The sequence below is a fragment of the Tupaia chinensis genome, unplaced genomic scaffold (genome assembly GCF_000334495.1).
Source record: "Tupaia chinensis unplaced genomic scaffold, TupChi_1.0 Scaffold000119_2, whole genome shotgun sequence".
Taxonomy (NCBI): Eukaryota; Metazoa; Chordata; class Mammalia; order Scandentia; family Tupaiidae; genus Tupaia; species Tupaia belangeri.
The window spans coordinates 3942798-3965941 of record NW_006159586.1 but is presented as its reverse complement, the minus strand read 5'-3'; the positions used below and the strand labels follow the sequence as shown (position 1 = coordinate 3965941).

At 46.8% G+C, this 23144-nt stretch overlaps 1 protein-coding gene and 1 pseudogene across 2 annotated transcripts in view; both read left to right on the top strand.

Moving 5' to 3' along the window:
• Window positions 1-23144, top strand: part of MYO5B (myosin VB) — a 275873-nt gene that overhangs the window by 98458 nt on the left and 154271 nt on the right. For both annotated transcript variants that reach the window (XM_006144449.3, XM_006144451.3), the window contains exons 6-9: window positions 7010-7153; window positions 8574-8655; window positions 14500-14607; window positions 19429-19538. In XM_006144449.3, the coding sequence (XP_006144511.1) occupies window positions 7010-7153; window positions 8574-8655; window positions 14500-14607; window positions 19429-19538 (444 nt within the window). The remainder of the gene's footprint in view (window positions 1-7009; window positions 7154-8573; window positions 8656-14499; window positions 14608-19428; window positions 19539-23144) is intronic.
• On the top strand, window positions 54-451 carry LOC106734466 (40S ribosomal protein S12 pseudogene; annotated as a pseudogene).

The window sequence follows — 23144 nt, the reverse complement described above, 5'->3', positions numbered from 1 at the left end:
GAGGCAGAGGCTCGGGTGCATTCAAGGTTCGGCCCCACTCGTAATCCACCCCCATGGTGGAGGAAGGCATTGCTGCTGGAGGTGTAATGGACGTTAATATGGCTTTACAAGAGGTGCCAAAGACTGCCCTCATCCACGATGGCCTAGCACGTGGAATTCGTGAAGCTGCCAAAGGCTTAGACAAGCACCAGGCCCACCTGTGTGTGCTTGCATCCAGCTGTGATGAACCTATGTACGTCAAGTTGGTGGAGGCCCTTTGTGTGGAACACCAAATCAACCTGATTAAGGTTGATGACAACAAGAAACTAGGAGAATGGGTAGGCCTCTGTAAAATTGACAGAGAGGGAAGACCCGAAAAGTGGTTGGTTGCAGCTGTGTAGTAGTTCAGGACTATGGCAAGGAATCTCAGGCCAAGGATGTCACTGAAGATTACTTCAAATGCAAGAAATGAAGAGATAATAAAAATCAGCTCGCGAAAAAAAGAATAACTCCGCATCCTCCACAGACAATACAAGGGAATATTCATAGTGACAACGCTAACAGAAGTGCACGAGAAGAGAGATAATGAACTCCAGAAGATGCAGGAGAAAAGAGACAAGTTCCAGGAAGTGGGGAAGTTCTTGCATGAGCTAAAAGAGGAAATACACACCATAAAAAAATAATCAAATGAAATTCTTAGAGATGAAGGCTGTAATACAGGGAATCAAAACCTCCCTTGAAAATATTAAAAGCAGACTAGATCATGCAGAAGATCAAATTTCAGATGTAGAAGATAGAACCTCTGACCTAGAGAAATTCATCAAAAAAAAAAACTGAGAAAATAACCCAAAAAATGAGAATAATATACAAGTAATACTAGATACCATTAAACGCCCAAACATCCAGATCATAAGTATCCCAGGAGGCGAAGAAACTAAGGGTGTTGATGATTTATTCCATTAAGTACTGGAAGAAAGCTTTTTAAACTTAGGGAGGCATTCAGATGTCCAGACCCAAGAAATACAAAGGACCCCACATAGAATCAACCCAAGAAGATCTTCCCCGAGGCACATCATAGCCAGATTGACCAAAACCACAGACAAGATACTAAAATGGGCAAGAGAGAAATGTCCAGTTACTTTCAAAGAATATAGCATTAGGCTAACATGGGACCTCTTGTAGGAAACAATGCAAGCAAAGAAAGAATGGGAAAATATTCAAAATTGAGTGAAAAACAATTTCAGCCAGGATACTTACTAGGAAAGATTATTCTTCATATGAGAAGAAAAGAAAAAAACATTCTCAGATAAACAAAACCTGAAAGAATTTACCACCACTAGACCAGCTCTCCAAGAAGTTCTGAAGGGAGTGCTATCCCAGGAGAACTAAAGTCGGACACATAGAAATAGGAGTATAAAAAACAACCAAGAATATGGCCAGCCTGGTGGCAGGGACAGGTCAGGAGTTGAATGTTAACTTCCAGAATTTAAACGGAAAGATTAGACTAAAGTAACACTGCAGATTTAATAGAAGAGAGATTAATTACATGAGACTCAACTGGTGAAATAGAATTTTATGACTTTTGACTAAAATATTACTGATTTTCTTCTATGCTTTGTTTTCCAGATTTAAGGATTTTTGTCCTCTCTTGAACTGTTGATAGGTTCTTTTTTCTTTCTTTTTTTTATTATTTACCTACTTTTATTATTATTCATTATTAAATCGCTATGCATCATTTAGATTGTGAAGAGACTTCACCCAGCATGATATACACCTCAGTCCAGCCCAGTTGAAACCACAACCTCATCAACAGATAATAAACCTTATCTGTGTCCTGTAAGTGTCTTACCTCTCCAAGTTCTACCTACTGTTTGAATTGAATCCTAACCTCTTTCCTGGCTTTAAGTCTTAAGCAAATTTCTCTTAACATGTTTTGATTTTTATCTATTAAAACCTTTTCTTGAAATTAAAAGTGCATTAAAAATACCTATTTTTAAAAAATGTGTATTACGAGGATCAGCGGATAGTAAAATGGTTACATTGCTGGACTTAGTCATTTGCTGTTCGAGTCCTGGACTCAGCAGCTTAAAACTCATGCCAGGCACATGTGCTTGCATGCCCAAGATCTCGAGAAGAGGGGAAGGGATTGCGGTGTGGCCATCCTCTCAGGGGGGTAATTTCTCGCTTTCTGTCTCTCTGGTGAGCACAACTGCCCTATGGCAAAAATCTCTATCTTATTTAAAAAAAAAAAAAAAAGTACTATGGGAAAAAAAAACTATATGTGGTTCTCAAAATGTTTTTTGCACCAAATGAACTCTTAATTTCATTTTTCTATGACCTTTTGATGTTCCCTTGTAGTATAATAAATAGTATCATATTCCATCAACTATTTTTCAGCTTGCATTTCTTTTAACATTCTTTATAAATTATCCATGAGCAATGTTCCAGTGTATTTCTTTTAACAGCTTTATAGTGTCCCATTAAATACTACATTTTATTTATTTGCTCCCCTTACTGGTAGACATTGAGTTTTTTATATATATATATATATATATATATGTGTGTATATATATATATATATATACACACACACACACACACACATACATACACACACACACACACACACAGTTTTTCAAAGAATTATTTAACTTTATTATTATTTTAATTTGACCTGAAGAAGAGAGAGAGAGAAAGTGAGAAAGCAAGTTGCCAGGTCTAGGACTTGAATTGTGGTCAGCCATGTGGGAGTCCAACAACCTTAACTACTATGCCACCTGTCAACCCTGTATTTCTTTTTTTTAATCATTAAGTATAATCTGTACTGGTCATTCTTGTACATACACTTGTATACTTAGGTGAGAATTTCTCTAATACCTAGAAGTAGAATTACTGAATTAACCTATGTTGATATATATAATTGAATATATAAGTTGAATTTTACTCAATATGCCCGATTTTTCAGAATGGTGTTCTAGTGCTTTTAGATTCGTCCGATCACTTTGCAAAGCAGCCTGGGTAGCAAGGTGAGAAGGACAGACATTTGACAGTGATCTTCAGGTCACAGACAAGGTTTTCCTCAGTTATCACTCCAGAGTAATCGCTGATGTGGGGAAGGATCTTATTGCCATTTTACAAGTGAAAGCATTTGAATTTTTTGAAACATAAGTAAAAATTCTGAAAGTGAAACTTACCTGTTGAAACCAGATCATCTTTTAGAATATTCCATAAATAAGCCTTTGCTGATAGCATCCTTGTGGTGATGTTCAAGATGTCCCTCTGTCCCTGGTATTTCCTTTAGAAAGGTGTTAAAATGTGGAGATTTACTTGGATTTTTTTCCCACATGCATCCTCAATAGCCTGTCCTGTGGACTTTCTTCAGGAGACACAAATGTCTAGTTGTCTTTTTACAGTGTCTGCCGCCATTCATTATACCTAGATCTATTAATTGATTGGAGGTTACAAAATGGCGATCTTCTCATCTTTTTACTCTAGCATTTAATAGCTGAAATAAATCTATGAAGAGTAACTCCCCCACTATCAGCTAGTTACCCTGAGATACAGTTAACATATTTCAGTTAAAGTCACTGTTTGAGTCCTTGTTTACCAGTTTCAATGTTTAATTCCTTGTTTATCAGTTTTCTGACTTTTCAACTGATTAAGTTGGTTCCCTAAGTATCCTCTGAGAGGTTACCCCCCTCTACCACCAATTCTTTATATTAGAAGATGAAAGTGAGGAATAACATTTCTGTCTGTATCCTTTGGTTTATATGTTGCTTAAGTTTTTTGCCATAGGGCATGTGTGCTCTTTTGCCATAAGGGATGTGCACTTGCTGGAGAGACAGTGAGAAGGAGAGTGAAAAATCACCCTCTTGGGGGATGGCCCCACTTAATCCCTTCTCCTCCATCCTCCTCCTAGGAGTTTGGGCATGCATTCTCATGCACCTGCCCTAATTTTCAAGCCACTGGGTCTGGGGCTCAAACCACTTGTTGGACATGTGAGAATTTAGCACCTTAACCACCATATCACCTAATGGCCCCTTTCTTTCCCCTTTTATTTGACTCGGCTTCCTGTCTGGTGGAGAGTGGTCTGGAGGGCTCAGGGGACAGTGTATGGAAGACTATGACACTATATAGAATGGCCACAGGCTTTGGTCCTCGGTACATCCGAATTTATTGTGTATCTTGGGGTTTCCACTTCTCAACCATGTGACCTTGAGCACACTCCTTGACCTGAGTCTGTGTTTCCATAAGTGTGATGTAGGGTACAATGCTTATCTCAGGGTTCTTACCAGGATTAAATGAGATGGAGTCTGTGTTTCCATAAGTGTGATGTAGGGTTCCATGCTTATCTCGGGGTTCTTACCAGGATTAAATGAGATAAGAAGGGGCCCAGCCCAGGGCCTGCTTATTATGTTGGAGGCCTGGGGAAATGCCGACTTATACCAGTATCTTAGGGAATACAGCTTTCTTCCCTTCTGTCCATCTTCCAAACGGAAGTATGACAATGTGCCATTGTCCTGTGGGGCCTGCAGGGATCAGACACCTCTCTTTGGAGGGGATGTGGGTGTGCTGAGGTGAGTGGGTGCTGGGAGCGTGAGTCCATGTCTTAGATCAGATGTCTCTGAGAGTCACGTCAGCCTGTCCAGATTCCAGCCTCGCCCCACCACGGGGAGATGCCAAGCACTGAGATCCCCTTAAGGGCAACCCAGCATGCCATGGCTGTACTCTCCCTCCAGCTCCCTGCAGGGGTACACGCTGATGTGCTGATGACGTTGTACAGTGTGAACTCAGAAAGGTAAGTACGTTTTGTGACCCCACAGGAGATCGTATTACTCTGGAGTGGCAAATCGCCTCCGAGGAGGAGGAGAAAACCCAGTTTACTGAAACTCAACTTTATTCGCTCTTCCATTCCCTCAGGCATTTCTGAATGTCTGCCATGTGCTGGGTGCTGGGTATATCTGGGAGAACTTGTACTGGAGCAAACATGTACACACACTGGTCTCGTGAATACAGAGGGTCGTTTGCATGTGGAGTGACAGGAAAAAGCTGGGAAACACAGGACCTGGGAAAACATGTGGCAGGAGGAGCTCCCCTAGACTGCAGGGTGGGGAAGGTCTGCCTTTCTGCCTAACGATTTGACATGTAAGCTGTGAAAGAAATGGAGGAGCTAGCGAGGTGCATGGAGTGTGGGAAGAGGATATTTCCAACAGAGGGAACTGCACATGTGAAACTTGAATGAGGGCAGAAAGCATAGAGGTTTTGTGGGAAAGAAAACAGTGTTTAGGGTGAGAGCCTGGACGCTGATGAGTGATGAGTGGAAAGGCGGGGCTGGATCCTGCTGGGCCCATAGGGTATGCTGAAGAGTGAGGACTCTTAGCTCAGAGTTTAGCGGAAGCCACAGAAGCATTTTACATAAGAAATTCCCATATGTGGGTTTCCGTCTTAGAGGAATCACCCTGGTGGCCCAGTGGAGGAATGGAAGAGGGCACGAGTGGGAGTGGGCTGACCTGTTAGGAGGCTGTTGAAGGTGTGCAAGAAAATGTGGTGACGGCCATGGCAGCTGGGCAGAGGGGAGTGGGGGGATGTTTGACCCATTTGGGATGCACATCGGACACACTCGGAGGCTGTCCTGGGCTGGCCCACTGGTGCAGCACTAGCTAGGTCCCTGTGTAAGTGGTTGTCTGACTCCAGGCCTCATGTCACTCATCTCAAAACAGGAGCAGTGATAGTTTACCTCTGCGAGACGCAGAGGGACATTTTCACTGGTGTTAGTTGCAGATCAGCTCTGTGACTTTTCAGCAGAGTAATGTGCTTCTCTTCTGTGCTCCTCCTTGATCCCGGAAGCCAACACATTCCATGTTGGATTTGGCTGGGTGGGAGAGGACAGATTGGATTTCAGATTTTTCTTTCAACCCCTTTGAGCCTCAGCTTCCCTAGACTGCTAGAAAGTTATAGTGGATTTTTTTTTTCAAGTATTTTAATCACCTAAAAATGTGAACACGTGGAAAGGATTGCAGTAGTCATACATTCACTACTGATGCATTAGTGGTGTGATTTTTATGGAAAGTGAATATTGACACAATGAGACCAGTTACTTAACCACTCATTTTAAAAATTATTGTTGAGGCCGGCAGGTGGCATGGTGGTTGAGACGCTGGACTCCCACATAGCCAACTGCCATTCAAGTCCTGAACCTGGTAGCTTGCTTTGTTGCCTGCCCCCCCCGCCCCCCGCTTCTCTGCCTCTCTCTCATGAGTGCCTGTGCCCTATAGCAAATTAAAAAAATTATAATATTAGGTTGTTGGAAAACTCATGTTTTTCTATGCAAAAATGTGCCATGACTTTTCCAGTAACCCAGTAATAATAAAATAATTCTTAAAAAAAAACAAAGTATTGTTTAGTGTTTTGAACTGTTCCCTTATTGCCCCATGAGATGATATCTATAGGGTAAAGATTTCATGGCTCGTCCTAATAGTTGGGGAAGGGGAGGTCAATTTATGGTGTATTCTAGGAACTACCACGTACTAGTTGAGAGTGATAATCGACTGCCTATCTGACCAAACTGGATTAAGCACAGGAAAGCTAATTTTTCTCACAGAAAATTCAGAGCTAGTGGGCACTGGCATTCTTTTAGTGGCCTGGGTCTCTGTGATTCTTTAGGCCTTTTCCTCGTGGTTGCAAGATGACTGCTGCAGCTGTAGCCATCACATGTGAATTCCAAAAAGGTAGGAGGAAGAAGGAAGGACAGACAGTAGGGGGCACCTTCCAGCTGCTTCGTGTAACCCTGAGGGAGCCCACCCATCAGCTTACTGCTCTTACTGGCCATCCTTGGGAGTAAAAGAGGCTGAAAAAAATGAGTGCGTGGTTTGCTTTTTGCTTTTAGCTGTACCCATTGTCTCCCAGTAGCAGAGGAGTTCTGTAAGGGAGGAAAAGGGAAAGAAGGGAGACAGATGCTGCCGCAAAGACAGTCCTGAAATCAAGGAGGCCCCATTTTTCGCCTACCTCTTGGTTGGTTTGTTCTGCACAGGCCATCGGAAACGCTAAAACCACTCGCAACGACAACAGCAGTCGCTTCGGGAAGTACATTCAGATTGGCTTTGACAAGAGGTACCATATCATCGGGGCCAACATGAGGACTTACCTGCTGGAGAAGTCCAGAGTGGTCTTCCAGGTGAGTGGCGGGACTTGGGCCCGTGTACGTTGTTCCCAGTAATGATGGCGTCACTGGTGCTCCCTGCCCCACTCCTCAGGCTTAAAGAGCATCTCCTCTCTTGAGCCTGGAGTTGGATGTACTTATTCTGTATTTATTTGCTCATCAACAAGGAGTCATTCAAATGATACAGGCACTGGGCCTCCAAAATCTCTTGTGCAATCTCTTTTTTAGTTTAAATCAACAAGCATATCGAATCCCTGTTTAGGTTTTAGCCTGCATTGAGCGCTGAAGATTGAGTATATCAGGTCTTACTATAGAGTCCATGGGTTTCCTCTTTCATGGGAACCTTCTTATTGGGTGATTTAAACACATTATACTTGGCCACCTACTTAGTGTCCTTTTCACATGAACAGAGCGTCCACTTTCTACACAACTTGACATTTCATTGTTCTTTGCCTATCTTTTGTTTCCTCCTACCCAACACTCTTTGCCCCTTTGAGTGGTGGTTAGTGCTGCTCTTGACCTGCCAACAGTCCTCCCAGTTCTCTTCTGACTTCTCGTCACTGATCCGAGATGCAGGATGGTACATGTCCTCGTTCACCGTGGTACCCTCTTCCCTTGAGTTCAGTGACTTTCTTGCCTTTACGTTTGGGCTTTCTACAGGGAGACATCAAACTCACCTCAGCTGTTTCGTGGTAATGTCTCCATGTCGATGCTTACCAAAATGTCTAGCGAGTTTTGTAACTACTCCTCTTGCTCAGCCTTTCCCTGCACCTCCCAGTTGGTCTGACATCCCCACAGCCTTCATTCTTTGTAGCAAAAGCAGCAGCCTGCTGTGCTGGATACCAGGCCAACAAGCTGCTCATGGGTCACCCCTCAATGCCTCCACCTCCTTGAACTTCCTCCTCCTCCTGCCCTCTTTGCTCGGGCCTCCTGAATCCCCATCACCTCTGCTCTGCCAAGTGTAGGCCAGTCTAGCTGCATACGTCCACTAGAAGTCCTCTCTCACTGTGAACTTCTCCTGACCGCCCATTCCAACGGGTTGGGCAAGCATAGTTTTTATTTCACTCTTAGCCCCCAGAGCAGAGAGGGAGCTTGCAGCAGTGAGACCACACCCTGCACAACGTTAGCCTACAGCGCAGAGATCTTAATAAGGATTAATTGGTTGACTCTTGCTGTATTTATGGAAGAGCAATTATGTTCTGTATGTAAAGAAAAAGAACACATACGCTTTTGTACAAGTCAAGAGGTGAAAGTCCGTAGGCTGATAGAAGGCCCACAGCACTGAGTGGAAAATCAGGAGGTGGGAATTGAAGGTGGCAGAGCTGTGGAGTGATCGCCTCAGCTCCCACTGCTTGGAGCACCTGGGGATTAGAGTGGGTCAGGGAGTGGCTTTGGGGTCCCTACCTTAAAACTGCTTCATGTGTTCCTCCTTTAGGCAGACGATGAGAGGAATTACCACATCTTTTACCAGCTCTGTGCTGCTGCCAGCCTCCCGGAATTTAAAGAGCTCGCACTAAGTAAGTCTTTGGGTGCATGCCTGCCCTCTGGGTGGGCTGCTGTGAGGGGTGTATTGCTGGGGTTTCTGCGAGGAGGAAGGTGCTCTGCTGAAAGCCCTCCATCGTGGGCTCTTGTCTCAGCTCTGCTTCCAACCTGGCTACATGCCCCCAATCTCTGTGAGCTTAGTGCAATTAGTACAGTAGGTTTAATTGTACCTAGGCCACCTGCTACAGAAATGGAAGGATAGGAGGCAGGAGTAGAAATGTATTTTGCATAGTGTGAAAGACTTAGCATACATCAGTATTGGGGTAATACTTTTTCTTTGTAAACATGTGTCATGACTTTTACGACAGCCCAATATTTTGAAAGATATGTTTCTATTTTAGGCATCATAGGAAATGTGTCTGAATAGTACAGATGCAGAGTTTAGCCAATGCACAACACTTAGTTGTGCCAAGCTATTGTAAGTTGCATTTAATGGTTGAGGCTTATAAAAAGGAAGAGGAATGAGGATAAAGTAGGGATAACATGGGCATGACTCTAGAGCCATATGGATGAAGCATGGTCATCCCCACAGAGGATGAGAGGGGCTTGGACAAGTGAGGACTGCCAGCCTCTCTGATCTCTCCTGGCATAGAAGCTTCAAGAACATCCACACTGGAGAGGGGAATGGAGCATTGAAAAGCATCTCTTCAGAAGAGCTAGTGGATGAGTTGTTGTCTCATCAAATGGGTGGACACCCCTTATTTCTTCCACAAATGCTGTTTCTGAGGGCGGTTAGCAAGTGTCCTTTGCTTTGAGGCTGTTGAGGGAGGGCTAGTACAGTAGTGAGCAGGCCTGAGCTTTCAATTCATGTCACATAGCACCTCTGCCCAGGCCCTCGGGGCCTTTGACCTCTGCTCTGTGGGGCTTTCTCATGGAGTATTGAGCAGTTTCTGCTACTGGGTCCTCAGAGCCCACCTGTGTGATGAGGGCAGCTAAGGCCAAGCAGCATCCCAGGATCTGCTGAGCATCCTGTCCCTGGCCTGCTGTCAGCATTTTCATGGTATGTGGGGAGGTCTAGCAGATGGTGTGGAGAGCTGGGTGTCTAGACAGGTTGATTGGTCCTCACACAGCTGAGAGAGAAGTAGGCTTCTGAGGCTTTGCTGTCCCTGATCCAAATTCTAGCCATCTGAAAGGTCTAGCATTAGACTCGTGTTCCCAGCAGTTAAATCCATCAAGTGGCTCCAACATAGTTCTGTCCTCTTAACTCTGTTCATTTGCTTACAAAGTTCTGTAGTATTTAGTGCCTGCACATGCAGTTTAGCATCCATCCACCCACCCACCCATCCATCCTTCCACCTACCCACCCATCCTTCCAGCTCAGGCCATACTGGAGCACAGCATTGTGCAAAATAGTTGTTGGTCTCACCCTCAACTACCCTTCAATGTCTGAAGAGTGATCAGTAAGCATAGCTGATGAGAATCAGAAGGTTCCTGCCCCTGGAAGTAGTATTTAAATTGGAACACAAAGTAGAAATCCCTGCATGGCACCCACTATGCTGGTTTTGTCCTGTCCTCCAACTGTTCGGTGCTCATGATCTGCCAGGGATGTCATAAGCTTCTTGAGGACAAGGATTATCCATTACCTACTCTACTCTTGTCCAAGCACTGCCCTGAGAGGACGCCTGGTGGCCCTGATGTTGGCTTTTAGTTCTGCCAGCCACCTTACAGGCCACTGTATCCTTCTCTTTCCTTCCCCAAGTGGGATATGGGTCCATCAAGGCTTTTCATGGCCGGCCTGTGAGAGATACTGATAGCCACACCACAATCCCTTCTCCTCCATTCTCTTCTCAGGATTTTGGGCACACATGCCCAGTGTAATTTTTAAGCCACCAGGTCCAGGACTCGATCCACAGTTAACTATGTGGGAATCCTGTGCCTTAACTACAACGCCACCTGCTGATCCCATCCCAAATATAATTTTAAGGTAATAAGGAAGAAATCCTCCTAATTTTTTTCCTACTTACTTGAATATTGAGGTTAAAAAAAGACTTTTCCTTGTTCTGTGTGTCTACAAGGCACAGACTCCTTGGGCCTCTGGCTGAAGCTCATGAAAGCTACCCAATTTGATCAATGTCTTGCATCCTTGCACCTGCTCGTGCCCTTCAAGAGCATCTTGGGATGAAGCAGAGAGCCTATGAGGCGCTCTCATGTTTTGGGCCTCTCTTTTGCCTGTAGGTGGATTGGTTGTGAGTCCTAAAATGTGGCCTTTAGTTCCACTGATAACCTCAGTCGGGCTGGAAATGTCAAGTAAATGAACGACTAGCGAGTGGCTCTACGTGGATATTTAGACCTGCCTTGCATCCTTCTCCCTTTTCTTCACCTAAGACTTGTCCTCAGATGCACAGAAGTCTGTGGCCCAGCACGGATGGAGGGTTTGCCTGCTCTGGAGGGTACAGGTTTGCAACCAGTCATCCACACTCTGCCCCATCATTGGTGTTCTCTTGAGTTTAAAATAATCTCCGGAGGAAACTCAAAGGAAAAATAAAAAGCTCAATGAATAATTTGTCAGACTTGAATGAATGGTGATAAAACTGTACAGGTGTGGGGCCGGCAGTTGGTGCAATGGCTATGTCGCTGGACTCCCGCATAGTCGACTGTGGTTCGAGTCTCGGACCTGGTGGCTTAAACTCACACTAGACGCGTGTGCGTGCATGCTGTAGATCCCTAGAGGAGAATGGAGGAGAAGGGATTGTGGTGTGGCCATCCCCACTGGGGGGTGATTTCTCACTTTCTATGTCTCTGTCTCTCTGGCAAGCTAGTGTGCCCTATAGCAAAAACCTCTCCCCTGCCTCCCTCCCCAAAAAAACTATACAGGTATAAAGGACCCAATTTTCCCTTAAATACAGCTGTCAGGTGATAAGGAATAAATTCCTTCCCTTCTTTTTCACTTCTCTAGGTGTTTTGGTAGAGTTTCATAAACAATTTATTAGGCCTTGTCAGGTCAGACTATAGACTCCAGGTGAGGTGCAAGCCCGTGACCTTGGCCCTGGTGGTCCAGTGCTCCAGTCTTTGGGCTCACACCCTCTCTGTGGTCTTTTGCTTGCCTGATCTGGTATCTGCCTGTGGAGCCAGTGAGTAGGAGACTTAGTGCTCTGAGTCCCTGGAGATTCTTAGTGGAGAGAGAGAGACCCCAGACTGGAAGATGAGGGAAATTATGTTTACTTGAGATTGCCAGTACCTCCTTCCTGGTTCTGAAAGGAGAGCTGAGGTCCAGGCAGTCAAGCAAGTGGAGAAGAATGACTGCATCCTGCTCGGTGTCTGGGGAGAGATGTTAACAGAAGTGGCTGCAGACTGTGAGCAGATAAACAGATGACTGGCCCCGGGGGTTGAGGTGGGGGGCTATGATGCAAAACCTCAGCCTGAGAGCAGGCCAGGAAAGTGATCTGTGACTTAGAACATCAGGCGGTTGGGCTCTTGCTGTTGACTGTGAAGGAACTCAGACTCTAAAAATTCTTTCCTTCTAATAGGAAAGTCTGGTGTCTTCCTTTGGAGCTTCAGGAGACTCATTCTGACATGTGTGGCTGAGTTAGGTTGTGTTCACGGCAAGTCGTGGGATGCCAGAGATAATCACCTCCACCAAAGGGGTGATCAAGTAAAGGGCTCTCAGGTCTGGACAAACTCTAGGTGCCCCCTTAAAGCTCTGTGGTCCTCAGTTTCCTTGTCTGAGAAGTGGAAGCATGTAAATAGCCCATCTTCCTCAGGTGGGCACTATGAAAACCATCAGATGAGATACTTTGCAAGGTGCATGTAAGGGGAAAAAAATCGGTGCATTTACTGAGCGTCAGGAATGATTAGATTGCTCCTTGCTAGAGTCGTAGAGTGATTAGCTGAGAAAGAGCTAAGTTGACTGTCTTCCTTCCACACAGCTCTGATGTGATTTTCTGAAGAAGGTGCTTTTGCAGAGGCTGTAGTGAGCACAGGGTTGGAGTCCTCTTCCGGTTCTACTGCCTATGCCTCCAACCCTCTGGGTGTGCTTAGGAAGCCTTCCTTCAGAGTTCAACAGATGTGCTGTGGGCATTGTTGCCTGGTGGTCTTGGCCTGGGTTGTGTCTTCAGACTGGGTTTTAGGGTTGAGTACTGCTCCTTCCTGCTTGGACCTGACAAAGTGTGCTTTATGGGCTGGAGGAAAAGGCAAAGTCCAGTGGCTTTGGAGCGTGGGAGAGACAGAACAGGAGAGCTGGGCCAGGACCACTGGCAATATGGACAGAGGAAGAGCTGAGGAACCACAGTGAAGAAGCCGGTATATCTGGAGCATCGTGGTGAGGGAAGAAGGATCGGGCCTTAAGTCTGAATGATGGAGGTGGTCCAGGAGGCTGTTGTAGGGTGTACACCTTTGCCTTCAGGTCGGTGGGACCTCTGAGGGCTTTAAGCAGGGGCGTGGTGTGGCCAGAGTGATCAGCACTTTGGAGGTAGATTTGGAGGGACTGTGGCAGAAGCTGGGAGACCAGGTCAGCCTTTTACAAGTTCCCAGACAACAGATTCTGAAGGTCAGCTTCAGGGCAGTGATAGGCAACATGGAGAAAGGAAACTTGGGAGGTCAGATTGGAAGGATAAGGTGCTGAGGATGGCTCAGGGTTCCAGTGCAGCTGCATCTAAGCACATCGAACTGATCTATATTCAACTGTACACGTTCATGTCAAGGGAGAGAATTAGAGCCATTTCAGGGAAGGTGAAAACCAGAGTATTCAGTTTTGATGTCCTACCTAATCCAGAATACCAAGTATCAGGCAGGGATATGCCAGACAAAGCATAGATATATATTTTTTATATTGTATCTTTTATTTACATTTAATCATTGTTCATCTTTATAGCTTGCAACATGGTGTTTCCTAGCATTCATGCAGTGCATGTCAATCAAGTTAAAGATATTACGGTCTACATTATCATCAACAGATAACTTTCTATTCTGTGCCCATTAAACGATTTTTCCCCTCGGAGCCCCTCCTGCCCCCTCCTATACAGTCTCTGGTATCTATGCTTGCTCTCCCTGCTATCCCAAGGTGTACTTTATTTTATTACATTGCCTTCAATGCTGGCTTCAAGCCCCACTCCCCTTGTAGGAGCTTGTAGGAAGATTCTACCCTCCTCCCTGCAGTGGGGATACGACCCAGGGCTTATGGTATTTTCACCCTGTGCTGAGGTTTGCTCTGAATTCTAAGACAGCCTGGGCCCCTCTTTACCAGCTGCCTCCAAGGCTGTTACAAGAGGCCCGACTAAGAGGAATTAAGCTGGAAGGTGAGAGCAGACGTGTCAGTCTTTGCCTGCATTTTCTCACATGCCCATCTCCGTAAAACAGCGATACCATATCATTGCCCTCCAGCTTGTCAAATGAGGTTGTTAGGCTAAGATTGCCTGAAGCCGTGGAAGTCTGTGGTTCTGGGGTAGGAATATATTTTACTGTGTAAATCAGATCCTCTTTAAAAAGCAGATCTGTGCTGCATCCTATTAAATACTCCACATGACTTATTTATCGCTGGTGGTAGCACTTTACTTGTACTGGTTTTATTGGGTCATTGGAAAAGTCATGGCACATTTTTGCGTAGACAGATGTAAACAAATACATCTTGACTTTTCCGACAACCCAGTGCATCAACACGGCAACACATTCTGTCCATAGAGAGCAAGTTTCTTTTTTACTATTTAACTTTCTCTCCCACTGACTTTGTGGATAAGGAGCATTTTAACGGTGTCCTATCTGGCTACACTGAAAGTCGGTCTGGGTAGGAGGCTCAGGAACAGAGGGCCACACGGGCTGTGACTTGGGGGGAAGCAGGGGGGGTGCTTTGCACAGCCTCATGCCTTGACCCTTGTCTCCCACAGCCTGTGCAGAGGACTTTTTCTACACGTCCCAGGGAGGAGACACTTCCATTGAGGGTGTGGATGATGCCAAGGACTTTGAGAAGACTCGACAAGCCTTCACCCTCCTTGGTAAGGAGCTGCTGCGGGGGAGAGGCAGGCCCCAGGGGTGGATTTCGGGAAGGGTAAGCAGGCAGTGTCCCACTGGGCCTGCAGCCTTTATGAGCTAGCAGGGTCCTCTTGTCCTTGGTGAATATCTCCTTACTGCATATCCATCCCAGCACTCAGGCTCAGAAGAATACAACGTGGAGCTTTGTTGGCCTTCCTTTTTTCTTCTTTTAATCGCCAGAGGTACATGCCTTCACCAGAGAGAGAGACACACACATAGATGGGGAAAGGGGAAAAGAGCCCCCTAGGGGTGTGCTGCTATTCCTTCTCCCCCATTTCTTCATCTTGTAGGGATTTGGGCACACATGCGCATGCCTCTGTTCTGGCATGTTTTTCAAGCCTCTGAGGCTGGGATCCAAACCACAGTCGGCTATGTGGTATCCATTAATCGCTAGGCCATGGGCTAGCCTTTCTTAAAAATAAGGATTTGAGGGACCAGCAGTTAGCGTAATGGTTATGTTGCTGGACTCCCATGTAGTCGACCATGATTCGAGTCCTGGACCCTGCCGCTTAAACTCATGCCGGGCGTGTGCATGCCGAAGATCCCAAGAGGAGAATGGAGGAGAAGCGATTGTGGCGTAGGCATACCCCCTGGGGGCGAGGGGTGATTTCCTGGTTTCTGTCTCTGTCTCTCTCTGTCTTTCTGGTGAGTGCACCCTATAGCAAAAACTTCTCCAAAAAAAGAAAAAAAAGGATTCGAGAGTCTCTTTCTCATGCACTGCAAAATATTCCTTTTTATCTCTCACTCCACTGAAACCAAAGGAGGGAAATGAAGCTTAGTCGTGTCTTTTCAGTGCTGCTGATGGGTTTAGATGCAGTGTGCTCTGGAACACCCCACCGGGACCAGCCCACTGCTAGACCATGATCATGGAACCAAAGTTGGGAACAGGCTGTGAAGTCTGGTAGCTCTGTCCCTCAGCATTGCTTCTGCTGTTTCCATATGGAGCTTGGCACTGCAGTCCTTAGAGTGAGAGGCTCGCTTTCCTGGAGGAGCAGAAGGGAGGAAATGGACCTGGAGAAAATAATCCCCTTTCCTCACCAGTGGTGAAACTTGCCAGAGGCTGTGGGCCAGTGCTGTTCATAACCCAGGCTGCAGTTGCCTCAGGGTGTGGTGGGACCAGAACCTCCAATGGGAGAAGTGGCCTGCAAGCACAGCTTGCAGGCACAGCCAGAGCACGGGAGGGAGGGAGCTGGGCTTCCCAGATGAGTGATGGTATCTGTAGAGGACCAGACTCAGAGGGAGAGATCTTTTGCTGCAGTCGCCTTGCAGATCACTGTAACGCTTTCTAGTGAAGGAGCTCAGCGTCTGTCAGTAGGCAAAGAAGAAATATTTACAGGGCCCAGCTTCAGTGCCCTAAAATAGGCCAAAGGGGATATGTGAAGCTGAGATAATCTGGTACCTCCACTTCCCCTAGTATCACATGCCTGTCATTGTCCAGAGTTGGGGGACAGGTTTGGAGGAGCCCTGACAGTAGAGCGAGGTATTTTCTGACCGGTTTTTCAGAGAAAGGAGAAGGTCCTGGCAGCTGTCCTCGCAGTGCCCCGTGAGCTGTGTGCATGAGCCGATGTGAAGAGAGGGCTGTTCCCATCGAGGCTTTAAGGAGATGGATACTTTAATTCTCAGAGCAAATGGCATTTCTAAAATGAATTCTTTTAATAAAACTTTCTTCCCTACTTTTTAATATGCATGTCCATTATTTTACTCCAGGGGTTGGCAAGCTTCTTAAAGAACAAGATGGTAAATATTTTGGGCTTGTAAGCCGTATGGTTTACTCTGCAAGTAGTCACTTTAGCTGTCCTATCTTGAAAGAGCCATAGACAGAATGTACATGTAGATGAGCAGACACGACTGTGTTCTGACAAAGCTTTATTTACAAGGACAGGCTGTGGATCGCTGACCCTGTTTCTCCTTCGATTTTGATGTTTGTTTTTGTAGTGAGGTATTGCTTATTCTGGAAATTCCACAGTAAGAAGGGGCTTTCTTTTTTATTTTTGTTTTTGCTGTAGCCTGTGCTCTCTGGAGATACAGAGACAGAAAGTGAGAAATCACGCCCCTACGGGAGAAGTGGTCATACTGCAATCCCTTCTTCTCTGTTTTTCCTCTTGGGATTTTGGGCATGCATATACATGCTCCCAGCGTGAGTTCCAGGTCTCCGGGTCTAGGATTCGAACTGTGGTTGGCCATGTGAGAGTCCAGTGACCTAACCATTACTCCATCTGCTGGTCCCAGGAAGGGCTTTCTTTTCAGTGTAACACAGGGATCCTAACTGAAATCAGTATTCAAATATTCATTACATAGGAGTTTTCCCTTACCCACAGGGGATATGTTCCAAGATGCCTAGGGGATGCCCGAAACCACACGTAGTACTAAAACTCTATGCATATTATTTTTGTAAAGATCTATTTATTATAATTATTTTTCAATTTTGACCAGAGAGAGCGCGTGCATGAGCACAAGCCCCTGGGTCTGGGACTTGAACTGCGATTGGCCATGTGGGAGCCCAGTGCCTTTAACCACCACACCACTTGCCATCCCCCATACTATGTGTTTTTGATCTGATAACCAAGGTGGCTACTAATTGACTAATGGTCCATTGGCCCATACAGCAGGGCTGAGTTGGGCAAAGGAATGCTCACAGCCTGGGCAGGACAGCAGAGGGTTTCATCACGTGCCTCAGAACAGGGAGCCATTTTCAACTTACTGTTTATTGCTGTAATTTTTCATTTAATGTTTAGACCACAGGTAACCGAAACTGCAGAAAACAGATCCATGGATAAGGGGGACTACTGTACATCTACTTAAGCTCTTACCATGCCAGGTAGTTAGGTCTCTGGAAATCGACACAGCCTAGGTTCCCTTGAATAAGCAGGAGAGGGACAAGCTGCCGTCCCAGCAGTATATCCCTCTTGCCTTGGGATGATCCAGCACCCACTTCCTGCCTGGTACCTCCCATGGGACTCACTTGAGATCGGGACTCCCTGAGTGTGGATCAAAAGCCAGTGCATTGCTCTCTGCGAGGGAGATAAGCCTCACGCTTCCTGCCTGGTCCTGGATGCCAGCTTCTGGCTTTACTGCTGTCCCCTTCACTAGCCTTGCTCCGTTACACTGAGCCAGGATGGAAGCCTCCATTCTTTGGCCTCTGGCTATTTCTTCAATTAGATAAAGCTGGATGTTTGAATGGTGTATAGATTTCTGTAAGTGCCTGCAGGTATGCAGTTTGTGTACCAGTCACTAAATCATCATCCAGCTGTTCACATTCCCGGGGACCTGCTGTGTTTCAGGCGGTGTCCTAGGCAGGGGGATATAACGAAGAAGCAAGGTCAGGGATTGGTTATATTACTATTATGCTAGTTTTTACTTTGTATGTTTTGAAATTTTATATAATAAAAAATTTTAAAAAGTAAGTCTCTGCTTGAGCAAGGGACTACCTTAAAAATACATAGTTGGCACTGGTCCCATGGCCTAGTGGTTAAGGGAGCTGGATCTCACATGGCCAACACACCAAGTCCCAGACCCGGTGGCTTGATAAACATGCCAGCTCATGGGTATGTGTGCCCCAAATACCGACAGGATGGAGGAAAGGGGTTTGCAATATGACCAGGCCCCACTGAGGAGTGTTCTCTCCCCTTTTCTGACTTTCTGGTGAGTGCATGCCCCTTCTGGCAAATACAAATAATAAATAACTGCAGCTGGGGAGGAACTGAGGCAACAGCTGCATTGTTTTAAAATGAGTGGTCGTTTTACTGAAGTTTATTACATTATTATTTAGCATTTTAAAATTGGGATATATTGGGACCAGCAACTGGTATAATGGCTGTGTTGCTGGACTCCTATGGAGTAGACCGTGGTTCGAGTCCTGGAACCAGTGGCTTAAACTCACACTGGGCACATGTGCTTGCGGGCCCAAGATCCCGAGAGGCAAATGGAAGAGAAGGGATTGCGGCGTGGCCCCCCCCCCCCCCGGAGAGGGGGTAATTTCTCCCTTTCTGTCTGTCTTTCTGGTGAGCACACGTGCCCTATAGCAAAAAACCTCTCCAAAAAAAAGAAATTAAAAAAAAATTGGGATATATTTTAACTTAAAGGGAAATGATAATGCTTTCTTGATAAATATAAATGTTAAGCGATTGTCCATGACTTTGATCATTCTTACAGGTAAATGACAAATTCGATCATGGATATTTGCCACCACCATGGTGCTGGGGTAGATGTGTGTGTCCCTAACTGTGAAGGTACATTTAAGGTGGCCAGCAACAGCCCTCATCTGGGAATGGCCCCAAGCCAGCTGGCCAGCCAACCAGCCCTGGAACAGCAATCCCAAGAGAAGTTTCTTTTCTTCTTCCTCCATTGGTGCAGTGGGTCCGTGTCACAGATGTTTGCAGGATATTATGTTGGGAGAAAAATGAGTGCAGATAGATGGCCATTCTTATTAAAATCATAAAGACATCCATAAAGTGTTTGGCTGAACTGAAGTCCAGAATGAGTGTCATGATTGCTGCCTCTCCTTGGCTCTCCGGGAAATTAAAACGGTGGTCGGACCCATCTGGTCTGATGAGGACAATCCGAGCGCGGATGTTTCTTTCTAGTCCAGGGAGCCCCTTTGCCCTCGGAGCTGTTACTGTGAGTGGTACTTACTCTATGAGGAGTTTTGATCATTTTAGGAGTCATTGGTTTGGCAAGAAAAATCAAACCTTTTTTTTTTTTTTAACTTCTTTAAAAGGGGGAAATGTCCTTTCTAGCCTATCACGGATATTGAGTGTCATTTATTCACTTTTTCTCTTTTCCAGGAGTGAGAGAATCCCATCAGATAAGCATTTTTAAGATAATTGCTTCTATCCTGCACCTGGGAAGTGTGGAGATTCAGGCTGAGCGTGATGGTGACTCCTGTAGTATATCAGTAAGTGGCACACCAGCTCCAGAGATAAAATGCACACAGCTTACTCTGTTCCTACCGTCTGATATGCCTGAAATGTGTCTCTACCGTTAGAGGACACTCATAGGTTATTTATTCTTCACAGGAATGGCTTCTGCTCACTCACTGATAATTTTGTAAAAGAACCAGTTCTTTTTAAATCAGCTGTCATCAGATTTCTGTCACTGAGGGCAAGGAATTTAGTGGCTGTGGAATAAATTATTTTTGATGGGTTGAATTTCCAAGGACCCTGGTCTACCTGGAATTCTCCACCATGTTGTATCAGTCCCTTGACTACTTTCAGGGCTTGAGATTGAGGTCACTGCTGCAAGGGCATGAGTGAACTGGATGCCACACGGGGACTGTCTCAAAGGCGCTTACAGTCTAATCGGGTGGACAAGACAGGTGACGGCACTGCCAAGAGTCTGACAGGACAAGGTGGCAGTTTAAGCGTGCCCTCTGTGTGAAAGTGCTGCGGCTTGCCAGTTGCTTTGCAGACGTGCATGACGCAGGTTCTTTCCCCGTGCCCGACGTAGTGGCTGCTGTGTGAGATAGCTCGTGTCTAAGCAGTAGGTGGGTCGTGAAGGAAGCACCAGGTCGGAGCACACACAGCAAGGGCCAGGTCCTCTCTGGAACTGAATAGTGTTGGGCTAGGCCAAAACTGTAGTCCGGCCTTAACAGGCGGTTTTTCAGATACCTCTTAAGTGCCCATTTATGTCTAGATCCTGGGCAGATATGAAGTACGATTCTTGCTACCAAGGAACTGGAATTTTAATAACCAGATCCTGGGAAAAGACAGACGCCAACACCATAGAATAGGAACGTGGACCTGAGTCCATGCGGTTCACATGTGTCCAGTGCTCTTTCAGTTGACTGGACATTGATGAACTTCCAGCAGTTTTACCAGGGCTCGGAATTATCAGTTCAAACTGGCCCCGCCTTTAGGGGAAGGAAGAGCCAAACTGTGGCCGCCATCCAGGAGCTCATTGCCAGTTTCACCCAGTACGTTTTCCCTGAATGAGAAATTACGTTGGGTTTGAGAGGGCCCCTGGGTCTGTCAGACCCGTGCCATCCTCAGCATAGTCACGGCAGCCTCATGAGAGCTTTGAAGCTCACCACCTGGGCCCAGTGGGAGAGGAAGGCTGCTGGGGCTGAGCTGGCAGTGCCCTCGGAGGAGTTTCGGACGTGCGATGCTTATGTGCTGTATGTGGGCCTGGAGGGCAGAGGAGGGCAAAGGAGGGCGCTGGCAGTGGGAAAGCTCAGAAGGACTGGGTGCGCAAAGGAGGCCCTGTGGCCCTGGGTGGGGCAGTGGATAGCCTCTGGCTTAGCCAACCCCTCCCTCAAATCTGAGCCTTTACGGCCAGCGAGTATCTTTCCCACAATGAGAAAGGCATAGGGGGTCTGTGCTCCCCCCACCCCACATACCCCAGTAATCGTCCCCTGGTTCCTTTGAGCAGCCACACTCTGCCTGGTGTCAGGGCCAGGTGAGGTTGGGAACGTTTGCATGGACAGATTCCCGGTTGAGGCTGGTAGGATGCAAGAAAGATGCCTCCAGCTCACCAAACACTCACCACCCTAGTTTCCTTCTCAGTCGCATCCTGGTCCCATCCCTTGTCATAGATCCTTACAGCATTGTGTCCCCTCGTACATGGAGCTCAGCATAGGTGTTATTTTGCACTTACCATGTAATTATCTTTGCCTGTCTCTCACCCTGTGTGACCCCAAGCTCACCAAGGGCTGGGACTGGTGTTGCTCACCCTGCCCTGCCTCACCCTAGTCTCGGGTGTTGCTCATTGCTGTGTCCAGCCTGGCGTCCAGCACCAAGAACTGATCAGATGGATGAACAATGGCTCTCTGGGACTGAGAGTATTGTAATGAGAGGGAGAGTGGGTGAGCAAATCTGGGGACCGAGTGGGAGGTCACTGACAAGACCCACAAGGTCCAGAGTGATCCTGGACACCCAAGGCTAGGGTGAGGCGAGGCAGGGTCAGTCCTCTGTGAAGTCCAAGTCTTGGACCTGTAAATGGAGCACCTCTGATTTTCTAACTGATCCTCCACATCTGGCCTGTGAGGGACCGTCAGGTGAGAAGGCCAATGAGTGTTAGTGATTGTTCGGTCAGGGCCTGCTTCCCCCAACAGGCTCTGGAGCCGTGTCTGTTGTGCTTGCTGTCTGGGTACATGCTAGAACCCCTGTGCATGTGTGTGGACACAGTGCACAGGGCCCACTGTGAGGATAGGACAGGATGGGATAGTTGGGGGAAAGGAAGGAGGTGGCCTGTAGAATCATGGTCTGGGAGTCTTACATTGTCTTGTAATCAGAGACTGTAGAGAGCCAGTGGGGAAAGAGAACTGTGAGCCAACATGGCTAGGGTTCAAATCCTGGATCCACCTCTTCTGAATGTGGACTTAGGGCAAGGTACCTGGTCTCCTGCTCTGGAGTCTGGGTGATACTGCCCACCTCAGTGTTGCTGCAAGGTTGAGATGAACCCTGCATGGAGGCGCCTTCGCATAGCGCTCACAGTGACTTAGTTCCTGGCTGTTACCGTCTTTGATGTTGGAGCGAGAGTGGCCTTATGAGTGTCCTTCTCACTGTACGGGAGAGGGGAAACCGAGGCTCAGAGAGAGGAACCTCTTTTCCTGAGGCCAATGTGGCAGTGATGGCAAAGGTGGGACAGGGCCCTGCCAGTGTCCTTCCCTGACACCACTTGCCTCATCAATAAGGCTGTAAAGCCTTGGAGCTAGAGCTGTCTTCCACTTGTTGGTGTCACCGGCTGGTGACTAGCCTAGTGCCGGCCCCAGGGTGTCAGCTCCAGAAATGTGTCGTTAAACGGTTGCTCCCGAAAGCTCCTTTCTCAAGAATGGGTTTTGGTTTTGTCCTCGGTACACAAAGTGGGCCTCCTGTTGGAAAGGCTGTCCATCCACAGGCAGCGTGCCTTCTGCTCAGTGGTTTTTATTTTTAATTAAAGCATGAGAACGCGTTCCATAATCACCGGAGTTACCTTGGCAGTGCAACAGCATCCAATTACTTGGACACCAGAGGCGATTTGTTTCTTGAATCTGGCAGTATGGGCTCATAAAACGAACCTGCTGCCCATGATGCTGGCCATTTTTAATGGAGCCAACATCATTTAATTATGATCATGGAATGTAATTGCACAATGTCAAATGGGCTTCAGGTAGCACCTTCAATCAACAGTAGGACATAGGGGCGGGTAGAGAGGAGCAAGCTGCATGCGTGCCGGCCTCAGGTGGGAGCCTGTCCCTGGGCAGTTTTCGGACGCTTTCTTTACTTGTGGTCCCTTCTCCACACGCAGAGGCTGAGGGGAGGAGGAGGGCGCCTGGGCACCGGGCTTAGGCGGTCTTGTTTGCTGCTGGCAGGCCATTTAATTGTCAGGGAATCCATCTGCTATTTTGTGCCTAGCAATTAAGAATTTCTTGGAAATAGGTCAAATGAGCAAATTGGACACTTGCCACCTCTGAATTTGTTGCCTGCCAAGCAATCTCCAGGCGCTTAACTCCGCCCCATATGGCTGTGTGTGCGCAGAGTGGCAGGGCCGCCGCCGGCGGGGGGGGGATCGCTCCCTGGTGGGC